The 18,402-nt window shown below is 40.4% G+C and overlaps 1 protein-coding gene across 3 annotated transcripts in view; it reads right to left on the reverse strand.

The window, feature by feature from the left end:
* LOC126419905 (connector enhancer of kinase suppressor of ras 2) overlaps nucleotides 1-18,402 on the reverse strand; it is a 131,827-nt gene that overhangs the window by 89,305 nt on the left and 24,120 nt on the right. For all 3 annotated transcript variants that reach the window (XM_050087183.1, XM_050087182.1, XM_050087184.1), the window contains exons 5-7: nucleotides 16,681-16,809; nucleotides 15,145-15,377; nucleotides 4,500-4,752 (exon numbers count right to left, since the gene is read on the reverse strand). In XM_050087183.1, the coding sequence (XP_049943140.1) occupies nucleotides 4,500-4,752; nucleotides 15,145-15,377; nucleotides 16,681-16,809 (615 nt within the window). The remainder of the gene's footprint in view (nucleotides 1-4,499; nucleotides 4,753-15,144; nucleotides 15,378-16,680; nucleotides 16,810-18,402) is intronic.

An 18,402-nucleotide genomic window follows, 5' to 3' on the forward strand; every position in this document is an offset into this window, starting at 1 on the left:
GGGGTAAGGGGCAAGGAGGGGGGGGGGGGACAAGAATATTTTTTTTAAGGAACAAAACATAACAAAACTAAAAATGAGGAAAAAAGTCTGCCACCTGCTTTACAACTGAACCAATGTGATCATAGCCATACAAATTTTTAACCCAGGTATTTGTATGTGCTGATTAATTCTGACTGTGACTAACAGATATCAGTGCACACTCCACTGTAGAGTGAAAATCTCATTCTGGAAACATCCCCCAGGCTGCGGCTAAGCCACGTCTCCGCAATATTCTTTCTTTCAGAAGTGCTAGTTCTGCAAGGTTTGCAGAAGAGCTTCTGTAAAGTTTGGAAGGTAGGAGACAAGGTAGTGGCAAAATTGAAGCTGTGAGGACGGGTTGTGAGTCGTGCTGGGTAGCTCAGATGGTAGAGCACTTGCCTGCGAAATTCAAAGGTTCCGAGTTCGAGTCTCGGTCTGGCACACGGTTTTAATCTGCCACAAAGTTTCATATCGGCGCACACTCTGCTACAGAGTGAAAATCTCATTCCGAACATATTGTATTGACAGGATATTGTGTTTTTCTTTTTTTCATTTTGTGGAATGCACAATTTAAAATTTCTGAATATCTAAAGCAAGTTGCCAGTAACTGCACAACTTTGAAATCTTTTCAAATGGTTCAAAAATGGCTCTTAGCACTATGGGACTTAACTTCTGAGGTCATCAGTCCCCTAGAACTTAGAACTACTTAAACCAAACTAACCTAAGGACATCACACACATCCATGCCCGAGGCAGGATTCGAACCTGCGACCGTAGCGGTCACGCGGTTCCAGACTGTAGCGCCTAGAACCGAATCTTTTCAAGATCTGACTGAGTATGTATGCAGCTTTTTTCAGAGAGTACTTCATTATAGTCAACAACAAAATCATAACCTTCTGCTTATGAAGAATGTACCTTAACAAATACACTACATCAGTAGTCTGTGAAAAGCTTATATTTTTCAAACTCTAGTGCATCACTCAAAATTATTATTTTTTCTTTCATTGATCACTTGCAAAGGAGGGCCCACCAGGGCGAATGGCTGCAAGGTATTATACCTGGGACCCTAAGCTATATCACCATGTAGATTGTTTCAAAAAATGCATACCATCCTTGAGGACTTCTCTTCATTCCAGAAGGTGAGTAGACCAGAATTGCTCATGGAATTTCAAGGAAGCCCACAATCTGTAGAATTATCCCTGGAACTGAACGTGGTCACCTGGTTCTGAGTCAACTGGAAGGCCTGAACCAGGTATTACGAAGAGGTCTTGGGTGTATGGGTATGACCCAGAAACAAAAAGACAGTCATTGCAATGGAAGCATCCTGAATCTCCAAGGCTGAAGAAAATGCGGCAGATGTGAAGCAAAATCAAGGTGATGCTGACTGTCTTCCTTGGTGTCATCAGGAATACGCACCAGAAGGACAAACAGTAACAAAGGAGTACTATCAAGATGTTCTCCGGCGACTCCGTGATGCAGTTCAGCACAGAAGATAAGACAAGTGGAGGCGAAAAACTGGCAACTACATCACTACAGTGCTCCTGCACATTCATCCCACTTGATCGAAAATTTCTTGCCAAACACACAATTACAGCCATTCGCCAACCTCCCTACTCTCCAGACATGGCTCCTTGCGACTTCTGGTTGTTTCCAAAATTGAAGACGCCACTAAAAGGATCCCATTTTAAGAGTAGGGAAGAGAGCATGCAGAACACAACAACGGAGCTAAACACCATTCTAAAAGAAGACTTTCAGAGGTGTTTCGGCAGTGGAAGATTCGGTGGGCTAAGTGTGTGCAAGCACAAGGGGCCTACTTTGAAGGGGATTAGGGTCACAACCTCATCAGGTATTTGAAATATTTTTTCTGGCCAACAGTCTGATACCTTTAGACAGGCCTTGCACATCAATAAGCGAATCAAACGTCTGTACGCCTACACCACAGGTGGCACATGTGTAATCGTATCTCTCTGCTGCTGACCAGTGTCTGTAACTTGCAGAAGCATACCACGGCAGTGAAGCATATAAGGCCATGCTTCGCACCTTGACGTCCATCTTGTGCCTCACTCTGAGGATGGCCGAATGGTATGCAGTCGAAACATCAGTGGAAGAAATTTTATTTGCGTGGCTGTACGCCCGAAATTTAATGGACTATTCATTATGCCATGAAAAGTTGAAAATGCACAAGACACTTTAGATTAAAAAAATAAAATAAAATACATAAAGAACATTATAAAAAGATCAGTCCAATGCCAATAATTTAGATGTATGAAAAAGATGTTGTCATTGAACATAGCAGAAAAATTAGTTCACAACATCCAACATACGGACTAATCTAAGAAAGAACTATCACAAGAAGGTAAAAGCCATACAAATATCATGCCCAGGGAAGTGGTTTCTCGTACGGTGCAATGTGGAACGAACGGCTGGAATGAAGCAATATTACATAGCCCTGCCTCTGATAGAGTAGGAAATGCCTTTGATGGCCTGGAGTTGATGTGCGAGGTTAGTGCATGGATAAGGTCTCCACATCTTAGGGAATCATACAGATACGATCCATGTAGCAGTACCAAAGGATTGGAAGTAAGACTGACACAAGAACATATCTTGGGTAATCCCAATTAGGAGTGAGGACTACCATGAAAAGACCAACAATATATTGGATCTGACCAATTATAAAAAACTTAAGAATTACCCAACTACAAAGATTTTTAAAATCACTAATCAACTGGTGAAAGCAGATACCTTGGAGTTATTCAAACACTGCCTCACCATGACCTATTTTCAACATAATAACAATTTTTATGAACACATTGACGGAGTGGCTAAGGGTAGTCCTCTTAGTCCAGGTGTTTTCAATTTGTTTACAGAGAACTTTGAACAACAGGCATTGCAGACTGCCACGAAAAGACCAGCCAGGTAGTACCACTATGTCGATGTGATGATATTTTGACAGTATGGACACACAGAGCAGATAAATTGGATGCCTTCTTGATACATCTCTCAATCCAGAAAATACAATTTACTATGGAGACGGAGAATACTGGCCAGCTGAATTTCTTGGATGTGTTTGCTATCAAGTGAGGCGACGGGACATTGGGCCACAGAATATATAGAAATGCAATGCATACTGACTGTTACCTGTATAAAGATCCTACCCACCACCCCAGACAAAAAAAAAGAGGAGTGATCAAAAACTTGGTAGATAGGGTGCACAAGATTTGTGAACCGACTTAATTGAAAGATGACTTTGAACATCTATGGTTGACATTCAAGAAGAATGTTTATTCTAACAAGGAGATAGATAGATAGAGCACTTCACCCAAGGGAGAGAATCAAGACTGATGAGGAATAACGGCTGGCCAAAGGGAAAGTTTTCCTTCCATTTACCTGTATGATTACAGATTGTATTGGGAAAGTATGAGAAAGTACTGTGTCGAAACTACCTCCAGATCCAACAAGGAAATAAAACATGTTTAAGATTGGCAAAAGATATAGGACATCCTTTGGCTACACCAGCTATATATAAAATTCCTTGTAGTTGTGGACTGTTTTATATTAGTACCATAAAAAGAAGTGTTAACACCTGTCTCATAGAACACAAGAGGAATTGCCATTTTGGACACATGGATAAATTGTGCCATAGTGGAATATCTTTACCAAGATGGTGATCGTGATATAAAGTTCACTGAGACAAGTGTCACACCAAAAACATTGCATTATATGTGCATATGTATTGAGAGGCAATAGAGATTTATAAACACTGTAATAATTTTAACAGAAAAGAGGAAGATTTTACATTAGATAAAATTTGGATGTCAACATTGCAACGTACAAATGACAATCAAGAATGTTGGCATTACCAGCGATAATCTCTTAGGCCACATCACATAATAAGACTGTTGTGCCCTCTACACTGCTTATATATTCCGCACTCCCTTGAGTTCTGTTTGCAGTTCGCCATTTTACCTCTGAAGATGTCACCTGCAGTTGGAGAGGGGACGTTAGGATAAAGTTTTAAACATCGACCATGGCCTAATAGACTGGAAGTTTTAAGTGACCACAATTTTCTGATTCTTTTTCTTTACTTGTACTGTGAAACCTTGCTTCTTGCAAAATTTCATGATTCTACTTCAACGGGAAGTATTCTATGGGTTTTGATGAGTGAGAATATCAAAATATATGACATAAATGGCCATATTTTCTGATTGCAATGTCTTAGAAACTTAACTTCTCTACATCACCAAAGGACATAGACCTCAGACCTATTTTTAACGATTGAGCTATGAAACCCTAAAAAGGGGTTTTTAATGTTCTTACATGGCTTTCCCCTTAGTCTTTTGCAACCTGTACACAATTACAGCAACAGTTAAGTTTAAGGCTGATAAAGGGAGTAGATGTGACTCCATGAGTCTCATGCAAACTCTGAATGCTGTGAACAGTTTATACGTATGTAATCCTGTGAAAGAATTTAGGGAGTCATACCTCCTCTAATTTCACTGGTGACCTCTTGCTTGTAGGACTTGCCCCAGTAACAGTAGCTCTTCTTTGTACAGATGACCTTTGTTTTGGCAAATACAGTCTCGCAGATGTCGGTGATGCCTGTCCACCATCGTCATCAGCAGAGCCAGGTAGAAACGTTTCATCATCGTCGTCATCATCATCCTCATCCACATCAGAATCCAAGCCAGCTTCTGGCTGTTCCTCTGCTTCTCTAGACTGTTGCTTTGGTGAAGATCTGGAAGGGAATGAAAGTTGATTTTCACCAGCAGCAACAGTTACACCAAAGGGATGTATATCATGTAATTGTAGGTCTAAAGTACTTATAAAGAATGTATGGTTGGATGGACAGAGCATTTACAGATTTAGAGGAGTACAGGTAGTAGTTGAGGCACTGAGTTGTCAAAAGGCACACAAACTAAACAAACAACTTTTCTAATTTTTGTGTGAATCCTTTTAACACACACATACATACACAAATGGCCACATTAGTCTGATAGCAAATAATATCTAGCAGTCTTTTCAACGTGCCTGTCTGCTACTCAACGATCAATATTGCCTCGACGTGGTGAGTAGCTTTTGCATTTGTGTGTGTGTGTGAGTGTGTGTGTGTGTGTGTGTGTGTGTGTGTGTGTGTGTGTGTTTTGTCTATTTCTGATCAAGCTCACTTTCTGAGAGGTCTTTTTGTTGTGCCTATCTGCGACTCAGCATCTCTGCTATATGGTGAGTAGCAACTATCTTTCCATAATACTGTAGACAAAACACACACACACACACACACACACACACACACACACACGGCCACATTAGTTGGATAGCTGATAATATGTAGTAGTCTTGTAACTTGTAGTAGTCTTCCTAATGAGCCTGTCTGCCACTCAATGACTCATCTATGTGGTGAGTAGCAATTTATCCATATCATCCTGTTCTTATTCCATCACAGATTCGTCATCATTTGATTTTGCCTAGTAGTCAAAGTTACATAGTCAGATAATACTTCTCGTATAAATTTCTTTCAGAGGCTGTTCCATATGAACACTTCACTGACACCAGGAAAGAGTCAGGGGAAACCTTCATAAATATCCCAAAAGAGTCTAATAATAAGTTGACAGAAGAAAAAACACTTACAGTGTTTACACAGCTTACATGTTCAGTACTTCAAAAATATGACTGTTTAGACGCACTAAAAATTTAAATTAACTGGTTGGGCCGAGGTAGAATCTGCATGTCAAAGTCTCATAAGAAGTAGAAAATAACTTGCTTAAAATCAAGGAGAGTATTATTATAAACATACTGATTTAATGTTGAATTTAGGGAAAAAACTATGATCTTGTTATGAGCTTGAAATGTTATAGCAACTCCTCAAGACCACAATTGGAAGGCGGAAGTTTCAGTGCCTCTAACTCTGTCAATCCCAGCATAATCCTTTCGAAGGCTGAAATGGCTATTGTAATAAAGTGAATTCAACAATTTCAATAAGTGAATTCAATTTAGATAAATGAATTCAACAATTTAAACTGAGACTATGGTTCTTGTTTCACCTAAATAACTTCTGACTGCCTGAAATTTTTAAATGATTCAAGTTTCACTGGAGAAAGGAGAAATATTAATGCTGCTCTTCAAATCAGGTAAGTAGTGCAAGATGTGAGTCACGGCTGATTTCAGAGACATATTCTATCACAACTAATCTGCACATGTAATTGCAGTTCCTTTACAAAAGAAAAGGGAGGCGGGATGGGATTAAATTTCAGTATATATAAACTATAGAATACTTGAACTAAACTGCCTATGAAGCCTTTTTTCTTTAAGATTCTCAAAGAAACAGTCTCATAAACTCATATGTTAAGCATATGGCTTTCACATAAATGTTTTACACACACACACACACACACACACACACACGCACACACCAGTTACAAGATTGCACCACGTTATTGTTATTTATAATATTTTGTGTGTGTGTGTGTGTGTGTGTGTGTGTGTGTGTGTGTGTGTGTGGGCGCGCGCTTGTTTGTAGCTCGAAAAAGGAGTCATCACGAAGCTAGTAACATCTTTAGTCTTGATTATCTGCCTGTCAACAACTCTTACCTCTATTCTTAAATTACACACACATTATATAGTAGATCAATGAAAGTAATCAATGCTTGAGAATATAATGTAATTGGATGGATAAAAAAAATCTATTCACTAAGCAGTGGCAGGGCAACATACATATAAAAGTACTGAAATTTTCAAGCTTTTGGAGGCACTGCCTTCTTCTTCTTCTTCTTCTGGCACAAGAATTGAAGGGGAAGGAAGAGGGGTTATGGAAAGGGAATGGTGAGGTTTAGGAAATGGGGAGAGTTAGGAAATGTCACCCAGAACCCTGGGTCGGGGGAGACTTAGTGGACGGAATGAGAAGGAAAGACTGATTGTTGCGGACTGCACCAGATGAGATTTGATAACCTGAGAGGCTAACGGTGGAAGTTACAGTAACAAGTAAGACAGAGATTAGTGACAAAACATTATGCATGAGTTAGTAAGAGCAAAAAGCTAAGGGCATTGTATGTGGTAGACGTGTGTGTGTGTGTGTGTGTGTGTGTGTGTGTGTGTGTGTCTGGGGGGGGGGGGGGGGGGGGGCGGGGCGGCGGAGGAATAGACAGGAAATAAAAGATACAGGAAACTACAAGAGAGTGAAGAAATGCCGAGACTGAAAAAAATTATTTTAAATTGCATAGAGATGCCAAAAGTCATGGGATAGTGACATACACATATACAGAAGGCAGTAGTATCGCATACACATGGTATAAAAGGACAGTGCAATGACAGAGCTGTCATTTGTACTCAGGTGATTCATGTGAAAAGGTGTCTACACATTTACGGCCGCATGATGGGAAGTAACAGACTCTGAATGTGGAGTGGTAGTTGAAGCTAGACAAATGGGGAATTTCATTTTGGAAATAATTAGGGAATTCAATATTCTGAGATCCATGGTGTCAAGCTGAGAATATCAAATTCCAGGCATTACCTGTTACCACAGAAAACACATTGTTCTATTGCTTTCGGTTAATGACCAAGAGCAGCAGCATTGGTGTAGAGTTGTCAGAGATAACAAACAAGCTACAGTGACAGTGCATGAAATAAACCCCAGAAATCAATGTGTGACATACGATGACAATGTCTATTAGGCCAGTGTGGTTAAAACTGGCATTCACAGGCTATGGCAACAAACAACCAACGTGAGTGCATTTGCTAATAGTATGACATCACCTGCAGTGCCTCTCCTAGACTCATGACCTTATTGGTTGGACCCTAGATGGCTGGAAAACCATGGCCTGGTCAGGTAAGAGCCGATTTCATTTGGTAAGAGCTGATGGTAGAGTTTGAGTGTGGTGCAGACCCTACGAAGCGATGGGACCAAGTTATCAACAAGGCACTGTGCAAGCTGGTGCTGGCTCCCTAAGTTGGTTTTTGACGGATCAGCGGTTTCAGGATTGAATGTGATGGCAGGGAAATCTACTTTTAAACTAGACTGGTGGAGTAATTGTGTTCACTGAAGGCTGAGATGAGAATAGTGGTATATTGGTATAAAGAGTCTACATTTGAACAAATATGTATGCTTCGAATACCAAGGCTGTATGGGAGGAAACATTTCACATGGAAATGGTGGCAATTATGAAATTGTAAGTACTGCTGTTTGTTGGTAGATTTAATGAGCACAGAAGTGTGTAGCTGACTGTCAGTGATGATCAAGTGTACATCGAGGAAAGTGGCATGGGATTCGGAATAGTACCATGTGAAATTTAATTTGGAGAATTTATTTAGAGACCCCAAGAATGTTAACAGATCAGCCTCTCAAAGTGACCCATGAAAGAGTTGACATAGGAAGGAGCCATCCTACTTCCCATGGCTGTGCCCCTGATCTGTTTATATGTCTGTGTCCCTCAAAGGTAAAGTCATTGCTAGTAAGTATAAAGTTGAGTAAGGTGAGCAGGAAGGATGTCACAGGTTTGGAATCAGGTGGGGATGGACTGGTTGGGTTGATTTGGGGAATGAGGCCAAACAGCGAGGTCATCGGTCTCATTGGATTAAGGAAGGAAGTTGGCCATTCCGGCATTTGCCTGAAGTGATTTATGGAAATAACGGAAAACCTAAATCAGGATGGCCGGATGTGGGATTAAACCATCGTCCTCCCGAATGCGAGTCCAGTGTGCTAACCACTGCGCCACCTCCCTCGGGGGTGGGGGGGTGGGGGGGGGACAGACTGAGCAGACTGAGGAAACGTTCAGCAGCAGAGAGAGACCATGTGCGTGGGGGATGTCAATATACAGGGAAGTGGCATCAATGGTGATGAGCAAGACGTGTGTTAGGAGTGAGACGGGCACAGATTTAAGTTGATCTAAGAAATGGTTGGTGCCTTTATTGTAGGAGGGAAGTCTTTGTGTTGTAGGTTGCAGGTGTTGATCAACTAAGGCAGATGTGTGTTCGGTGGGTGCTTTGAAGGCAGCAACTATGGGATGGACAGTGCGACTGGGTTTGTGAACGTTAGGAAGGAGGTGAGAGGTGGGGCCTCAATGGCATATGCTGCACAGAGATGTGTCAGACAGCTGGCATAGACCCTCACGTATATAGTCCCATTGGTCAAGTAGCACAGTCATAGATCCCTTGTCTGCTGGGAGGATAATGATGGAGCCATCAGTTTTTAGGGAATGAAGAGCCTCGAGTTCTGCAAAGAACAGGATATCGTCATGTGTAGGGACCAGAGGAAGGATTGTGACACGCAAACAGAGGCACGGCATTGGCGTCAGCGGGGAGAATTGAGACGGCCATGTGGTGGAACGGACTCCGAGGTCATGACTGTTCTGTAGTAGAACATGCTCTGCAACAAGATATTGTGTGTTGCCAGTATACACTCTCTGTCTATTCCCATTCACCCTAATTGATAACTCGATAACAACACCAATGCAGAAGGCCAAACAGTGTTTACAAGTGTTATGTAAACACTGTTGAGCCCTCTTCATTCGTATGACTATCACCAAGTTATCAGTCTTGATTAATAGAATTAGACAGACAGTGTATACTGGCAACCCATAACAACTTTTTGCAAAGCATGCTCTACAACATAAGAGTCAGACTTTGGTGCCCGATTCACCGCATGTGCCATCTCGATTTTACCCCCCTCCCCCCCTCTCTGACACCAGTTTCTCAGAACAGTGTGTGGGAACTGACATTACAATATGCCCTTGGTTCTCACCACCAATTTGGCCTAAATTTAAGTTAATTTCTATCGTCTCAGCATTAATTTCTCTGGTCTCTGCATTTATTTCCAGTAACTATTTCTTTTCTTTGCATGATGTTTTGTCAGCAATTGTCTTGTTTATTACCATATCTTCCACCTTAAGTTCTCAGGTTTTCAAATCTCGTCCAATGTAGCTGCAACAATCAGTCTTTCCTTTTCATCCCATCCAGTAAATCTCATCTGACTTGTGGTTCTTGGAAAATTTTTTGAACTCTCCCCATTTCCTGAGCCTCGCCAGTCCTTTTACTTAACCTCTCTTCCTTCCCTTCCTCCCCCTCCTTCCATTTCAACAATTCTGCCAGAAGGAGTCACTGTATGTTTTCCCCGGCTGCCAGTTGATTATTTCCTCTGGTGTATAGCTTTTTTGTTTTTGTTAAAATATCTTTTCATTGTAAATCCAGACATGTCACTTATAGAACAAATTAAATGATTTGAAAATTGTATGTATGAAGGTTGAACACATTCATGTAGGATAAGAAAAAAAAAGCAATAGAAAATATGTATAAAATATTAATACATAAAAGAAAAAAGTTATAGATGCACAAAGGTTTCAAAACAGATAGATACAATATGGACAAACAGATAGAGAACTGACAAACTGAATACATATGATTGTGTGCATACAAACTACACTGGGTCAGCTGTAATATTTCTTTTCTTAGGCATCAATCCGTTTTTAATATTGTGTGTGCCAAGCATCCCTGTGAACATTTTATTATTTTGATCAGTACGTTACCAGTCCTAGTTGTGCATCAACTTTTATGCAGGATGAAGAATAACTAGTGATTACTCATGGCAGTAATTGCTTGCTTCCTTTCCTATTCTTACCTCCATTATGTTACAACTTTCCATCTCATAAGCACAAAAGCACACCAGACAAAAAATTAAGTCATTCCCAAAAGACATAACACTAATATTGTGCAACACAATCTCTGGCCTTGGCCCTGATAATGATCACAGTTTAGTGAGGTACAGAGTCCACAAGGTTCTTCAGGTATGCCATATCCACCCAAAGCCACTCACTGATGATTATATCTGGTAAAACTACCATATTCTGGTGATATTGATAAGTTTCAATGGCTTCTCCAAATTAGTCCTAAAAATTTTCTGTTTGGTTAAGACTGAGTGGAATGAGGCTAATGATTCATGTTCGCGTTAATGTAAACAAATGAGGTCAAATCATGAAAAATCCTCCAAAATGTTTTAAAGTAAATTCTGGCCTACCTATACTCTACACACACTGCAGGTTAAAACACCTCATTGAGCCATCAGTGCACTTGACATATCGCATCATTTGGAAAGAGGCAAAATCAAAACTCATCAGACCACACATGCCTCTGGTCAGCTACTGTCCAGTTTCTGTGTTATTTGGCCAATAGAAGATGCATAGTTTCATGTGCTGCTGTTAGCAATGGCCTTTTGAAGTGCCAGACTCCAAATGGACATTGCATACAGTTTCCTTCATAATGTTTGTTCACAAACTGTTTGATATGAACCAGCATTCACTGGGAGAAGCAATTTCTGTTGGGTCTGAAACTGCTGGATAACTGACAGGCATGACACTCGCCTCCAGTCCCTGCCAGTTAAGATGTTTTTACAATGGTTCTTACACTACATTAAATGACTGTGAGTGATACACCATTCCTTGTAGACATGTTGGGCAGTCTGCACTGATATAGCAACAAATAGGACAATTTCGTTCATTGTGAGGTGATGGGCACTTCCAAACAAGATAGCTCTCTTCTGTCATCTTTTCACATATCCAAGTTGACCCATCTTACTGTGCTGATTCCATACAACCAACTGGCTCACACGTCCCACTTCACTGCCCAGACTTACACACTGAGGTGACAAAAGTCATGTGATAGCAATGTACACACATACAGACAGTGTAGTATCACGTACATAAGGTATAAAAGGGCAGCGCATTGGTGAAGCCATCATTTGTACTCAGCTGATACATGTGCAAAGTTTCCTGATGAGATTATGGTCGCATGACGGGAATTAACAGACTTCGAACAAGGAATGGTAATTGGAGCTACATGCATTGGAGATTTCATTTTGGAAATTATGGCATTCAATATTTTGAGATCCACAGTGTCAAGAGGGAGCCAAGAATATCAAATTTCAGGCATTATCTCTCACCACTGACAACGCAGTGGTCAACAGCCTTCACACAATGACTGAGAGCAGTGGCATTTGCATAGAGTTGTCATTACCAACAGACAGGTAATACTGTGTGAAATAAGTGCAGAAATCAATGTGGGACATACATATCAAATTAGGACAGCATGGCAAAATGTGGCGTTAATGGGCTATGGCAGCAGATGACCGATGTATGTGCCTTTGCTAACAGCACGGTATAGCCTACAGTGCCTCTCCTGGGCTCATGACAATATCCATGGCCTGGTCAGACGAGTCCCTATTTCAGTTGGTAAGAGCTGATGGTAGGGTTCGAGTGTGGTGCAGATCCCACAAAACCATGGACCCACGTTGTCAACAAGGCACTGTGCAAGCTGGTGGTGACTCCATAATGGTGTGGGCTTTGTTTAATGGAACGGACTGGGTTCTCTGGTCCAACTCAACTGATCATTGACTGGAAATGGTTACATTCAGCTACGTGGAGACCATTTGCAACCATTCATGAACTTCATGTTCCTAAACAATGATGCAATTTTTATGGATAATAATGTGCCATATCACCGGCCACAATTCTTCACGCTTGGTTTGAAGAACATACTGGACAAATAAAGTGAATGATTGCCCGATATGAATCCCATTGAACATTTACGAGACATAACTGAGAGGTCAGTTCGGGCACAACATCCTGCACTGCCAACACTTTTGCCATAATGAATGGCTATAGAGGCAGCCTGGCTCAATATTTCTGTAGGGGATTTCCAACGATTTGTTGAGTCCATGGCACATGAAGCTGTTGCACTATGCCAGGCAAAAGGAGGTCCGAAACAAAATTAGAAGTTATACTGTGACTTTTGTCACCTAAATGTGTCAGTAATGAGAGATACGAGTTACATGTCCTGCACATGTCTAGATTGCTTAAGTTTATTGTTATTTTATTTTGTTAACTGTCGTTTAGTTATTCAGTTATTTATACATTATTAAATTCAATTGAACTGCATTTGTTACATAATAATGTGTAGCGACATAATGGTTTCATGAAACATTATCCAGACTGTGCAGAATCTCTCTAGTTCACTTCCGTATTCATAACACATATGTACCTGTGTGCCCATCACATATATTTGCTATGTTAAAATGAAATGGTAGAGGCCACAGTATCAATAATTATAATCACTGTGGTAACACATGGTATATTATGGTGTGTATGTGGCTTTAACATGTTGATCTCTATCAACAATACCCCAACCCAGTGCTGTTCTAACATGAGTTTTCCTGTACAGGTAGCTGTTGGCAGGACCGAGTATCCCAGCTTCCATGAGTGCACTAGCGTACGATGTTTTATTTGATATCTGTTTAGGAACCCGATCAGCTGTTGGTTCAATGAGCTATCTAATGTTTTAACAATAAATTCTGAAATGTACCACATTCCACCTGCGAGGGAGATGCATTTGCTCTTTGGACTGTAGTTACTCCTTGGATGCGTGTTCCGTGCTTACGGGTGCTCAACAGCGATGTTATTAGCGTTGCTCCTTAGAGAGCTAAATCTACAGCAAGAAGCAGAGATGGGTGACACACACTGTTATGGTATGAGATCGAGTATCAACATGTACAAATCTTCAATAGAGTTGTAAACCATTGTTGTCCACCATTAAAACCAATTTTATTTTACTTTGCTATTGTGACAAATGTGTCAAAAGTATTGAAAAGAAGAGACTGTAATTTTCCTCAAGGGTATAATACAGCATTGAAAAGGTATTTAAACATGTTTCATTTTATAAACTGTGCATTTCCAAGAGTAAATGTGCAAGGCTTCTTCAGGACCTTTGGATTGTGATGTTCGCTGGTGAATCTGCATCACAATCTTAGGATACAACAGAAGGTGTCATCTATTTCTGCTTTTTGCTATCCATGGATCAGCTAAAGTCCAAAGGGTAAATGTATCTCTCTCGCAGGTGGAAAGTGACACACAGCCATATTTCAAAATTCATCGTTAAAACAATAGTGTGTTCACTGAACCCATAAGTGGATCGGCTTCCTAAACAGATATTAAATAAAATGTCTCAGTCTCAGGTGCTGGGAGGTTACAAAAATAAAAATGGGCAAACTGCTGATGCACAGTCAGGTACCCATGATGAAGCTGTCATGATCATAGTGCCCTAGCTGAATGACTACACGCACAGGTGACCACATGGGTCAAGAATACGCAGAATGTGCATCATAAGGCCAACTGGCAGGTAGCCTACACTTACTGCACCAGCCCGTATCCAGAGTAATACCTTTAGTGCTCCAAAGCAATTGTGCTCTTTTAAGGGTTACTAACATTTCATCTAGTGAGCTTATATTCCTTAATATTCCTCCATCTTATCTCTCTCTATTTGAGCCCAATCTCGTACATCCTTCACTCACTCTACACTCCTCCCCTCCACTGGCACTCCCACCAAGTTAATGCCTCCAACTGAATTTATTATTTAACCCCTTCAATGTTTAATTCCTCTAGATGGTCAATATTATTGCTCAATATTTCCAGATCAGCAACAATATTGATGATATGTAGATTAGTTTGAGAGGTTTTGCAACATTACTGAGAATATCAAAATCTTTTGAGATATATTATGCTACCTGAGAAATAGAGTGCTGCCTGTAAGACACTGTGCCATCTGCGGGCAGTATTAACAATATCCTCATGTCTCTGGGGTTCTTTAGTTTTCACGGTTGTTTATAAACTAAAATGAGTTCAAAACAAGAGGAGGAGATTAGCAATGAAAAATTCAGAATAATTCTTCTGGTTATTGCTCACTAAACACAGAGGGCAGTACCCTACATTTATATGAGATAATATATTTTTAAAAAAAAAGGTTCTTTAAGAACTGTTTGCAACATAGTAGAGCAACTACCAGTAGCAACCACCCAACGTTTTAAACTAGGCTGCACAACATTATAGCACATTTTCAATCGGCAATCTATGAAAAACATCAATAATATTCTATAATATTTCCTTTCTCACAGAGGAGTTCTTTGTTGCATATAGTGATGCCACCCATCACAAATTTATTCATCAAAACATACTTTTGAGACACTGGAAACATACAAAAGACAGAATTCACAAGTAATTTGTCAAATTTAAAATATCTCTAACTTGTGGTTTTCATAAAATTGTGTTCTGTGAGAAAATAACATGTTAAGTAGTACATAGGAAAAATAGACACTTACCTCGGCAATGGCATTTCAAAATCTGGAATTGTAAGCAGCTCAGGTCTTGGTGATGGCAAATTATCATTCCAGCGAGAATATGGTGCAGCACGTTTTTTACTTGGCAATCTGTAAGGCTTCATATAAATTTGCCCATATACTTTCGTATGCCGAGGGCGCTTCTTCAGAGTCAAAAATACATCTGTAGGGCTCTCTTCGAACAGTATCATGACTTTTTTTGCTTGCCACCCTACCTAGTTATAGAAATAAAATATGGCATTTTATCCACCTTCAGCATCTGTGGTTGTACATATCAAGAGAATCAGCAACCAGTTGCATAAAATAAATTTAATTTCTTAATTGGTTTCAGGCATTTAGTGGGGGGTGGGGGGTGGGGGAAGGAGGCATCGAATGTAGTGTAATGTGTTTGTGTTGAATGTTTATGGCGATTATGATGCTGAGAGAAGGGAGAGCGTGAAGCCCAGTGCCCACACATAGCATACTACTCACAAATAGCATCAAGGGGGCTGCCGAGCTTAATGACCCCATCCGAGTGATGGATCACCATCAACAGTGTCAGATGCTCTTCATGAGACAGTGTGGAGAGTTTTGGTATTTAAACCAGGACAATGGTGTGAAGTCTGGTATCAGAAACTTTACTGGAATGGTTAGCGTTAAATACTTCTTCAAAACGCTGCAAAATATCTGAATGAAATAGATTTGCCAATAATAATTGGATTTTCTTTCTTAGTCTCTGTTATAATTATAAAAAAAAAGGCATTATATACATCCACTACATTATTAAAGCAAACAAAAATGACCTAAGAACAAGATATTATTGGAACTATCAATGAACACAATAAAATGATATCATCTGCCAGTCGCTGATAAGCACTGAAATGAAATTGCAGAGACCCATTGGACCAAACATGATATTAATAAGAAAACATGATTTTGAGGAACTAAGATCTACTTTCACTTAATTTTCTTTGACACAAATGGAGTCAGGGAACTGGCAATGACATTTTGTCTTGTTTTAGAATGTAATAAAATAAATTAGCAACTTTTCCTTCATAAATGTATAATTGACTGCACAGAATGAAAAGCATTAGAATACGAGTGTGAAAAAGAGGGGTTGTGTAGAGGACAAGGGAGGGGTGTTGGAGGAAATTATCCATACTGCACCAAAAATCAAATGTATGTCATAAAAGTTGTTAGGTTCTCTAAAGCATAGTGGCGCATTGAATAAGATACAGTCTTCATACACCACACTATGCGAACAAATGTAATTAGAATGTACTACATATAAGACACAGGACTTCTACAGGATATATGGAACACGCAATCATAAAAATGTGTTATTTCCGTAACACAATTTGAAAACAAACTCATGAGGCAAAAATTACTTTTGTAGAGCTGAAAGTGAATTTAGTCTTCAACACACATTCAGATTATTAAAATGTTTTCTTTAAAATAACTTTGTAATCCAACAATTGTCATGTGTAACACAAAAGTGGAATGTGGAAGAAGTGTTCACATAAGCTAACCACAACTCACCACAGTCTGATAGTTGACCTGAACTACTTCATCACCTTCCTCAATCTTTCCACATTGATGTGCAGGTGAGCTAAATTTAATCTCGCCTATTTGATGAATACCATGAAAAGAAGGCACCAGGAAAAAGCCCTGAAAAGAAAATAAGCTCTCCAAGTCCAGTAATAAATTAAACAGTTCTCACCATACACATATACAACAGTAGCAGAGAGAGAGAGAGAGAGAGAGAGAGAGAGAGAGAGAGAGAGAGAGAGAGAGAGAGAGCATTATTCACATAAAACATAAAAGTAAAAGATTCATATCAATTGTACTAATTAAAATTTTACATATCCACAAAGAGATGATGCTAATCATCAGCAGTGCAGCCACTAGTTGTTTTCTATAAGTATGACACGAGGGCACCTGCCAGACATCCTCAGATGCTCTGATGAAAATTGGAACAAGCTATCAATGTCGTACAATTGTGGACTTCTACAATAACAATACAGTAGGTGATTACATCAACTTTGTATAACAGCATTTATCCCAACGAGAGCATTCGGCCTTCATTTACACACTGAAAACTTATCCTCAACTTACAAGGGAACACCTTGGTACTGGGCTCCCCGATTTGCCTCAAACGGTGTGTGTGTATAAGCAGGTAGATGCCCCTTTCAAGTTCTCAGAATATGACACCTGAGTAGGCCATAGTAAACGTAAAATGCTCTCAAACGTTTTCCGAATAGAGTGCAAGGATTTTTGGGGAATAGTCACCAAATCAGTAGTGTGGTGCATCGGCAATTTGCTGGTTCAAGTTCGATTCCTGCTGCTACCTATCTACCATTATATATCAAACGAAAGCGTTGGTATGTTGATAGGAGACAGTAAAAAACACACAAACACAAATTTCGAATTTTCGCAACCTAAGGTTGCTTCATCAGGAAAGAGGGAAGGAGACGGAAAGACGAAAGGATGTGCGTTTTAAGGGAGAGGGTAAGGAGTCATTCCAATTCCGGGAAAACACACACACACACACACACACACACACACACACACACACACACACACATCCATCTGCACATATACAGAGACAGGCAGACATATGTAAATGCAAAGAGGTTGGGCAGAGATGTCAGTTGAGGCGGAAGTACAGAGGCAAAGATGTTGAATGACAGGTGATGTACGAGGGGCAGCAACTTAAAATTAGCGGAGGTTGAGGCCTGGTGGGTAATGGAAAGAGAGAATATATTGAAGGGCAAGTTCCCATCTCCGGAGTACTGATAGGAGCCATGGCTCCTACCCTTGTAACCGCCCCCGGTGTAAAACCTGTCCCATGCACCCTCCCACCACCACCACCACCTACTCTACATCTACATCTACATTTATACTCCGCAAGCCACCCAACGGTGCGTGGCGGAGGGCACTTTACCTGCCACTGTCATTACCTCCCTTTTCTGTTCCAGTCGCATATGGTTCACGGGAAGAACAACTGTCTGAAAGCCTCCATGCGCGCTCGAATCTCTCTAATTTTACATTCGTGATCTCCTCGGGATGTATAAGTAGGGGGAAGCAATATATTCGATACCTCATCCAGAAACACACCCTCTCGAAACCTGGCGAGCAAGCTACACCGCGATGCAGAGTGCCTCTCTTGCAGAGTCTGCCACGAGTTTGCTGAACATCTCCGTAACGCTATCATGGTTACCAAATAACCCTGTGATGAAACGCGCTGCTCTTCTTTGGATC

This window comes from Schistocerca serialis, chromosome 9, assembly GCF_023864345.2.
Source record: "Schistocerca serialis cubense isolate TAMUIC-IGC-003099 chromosome 9, iqSchSeri2.2, whole genome shotgun sequence".
NCBI lineage: Eukaryota > Metazoa > Arthropoda > Insecta > Orthoptera > Acrididae > Schistocerca > Schistocerca serialis.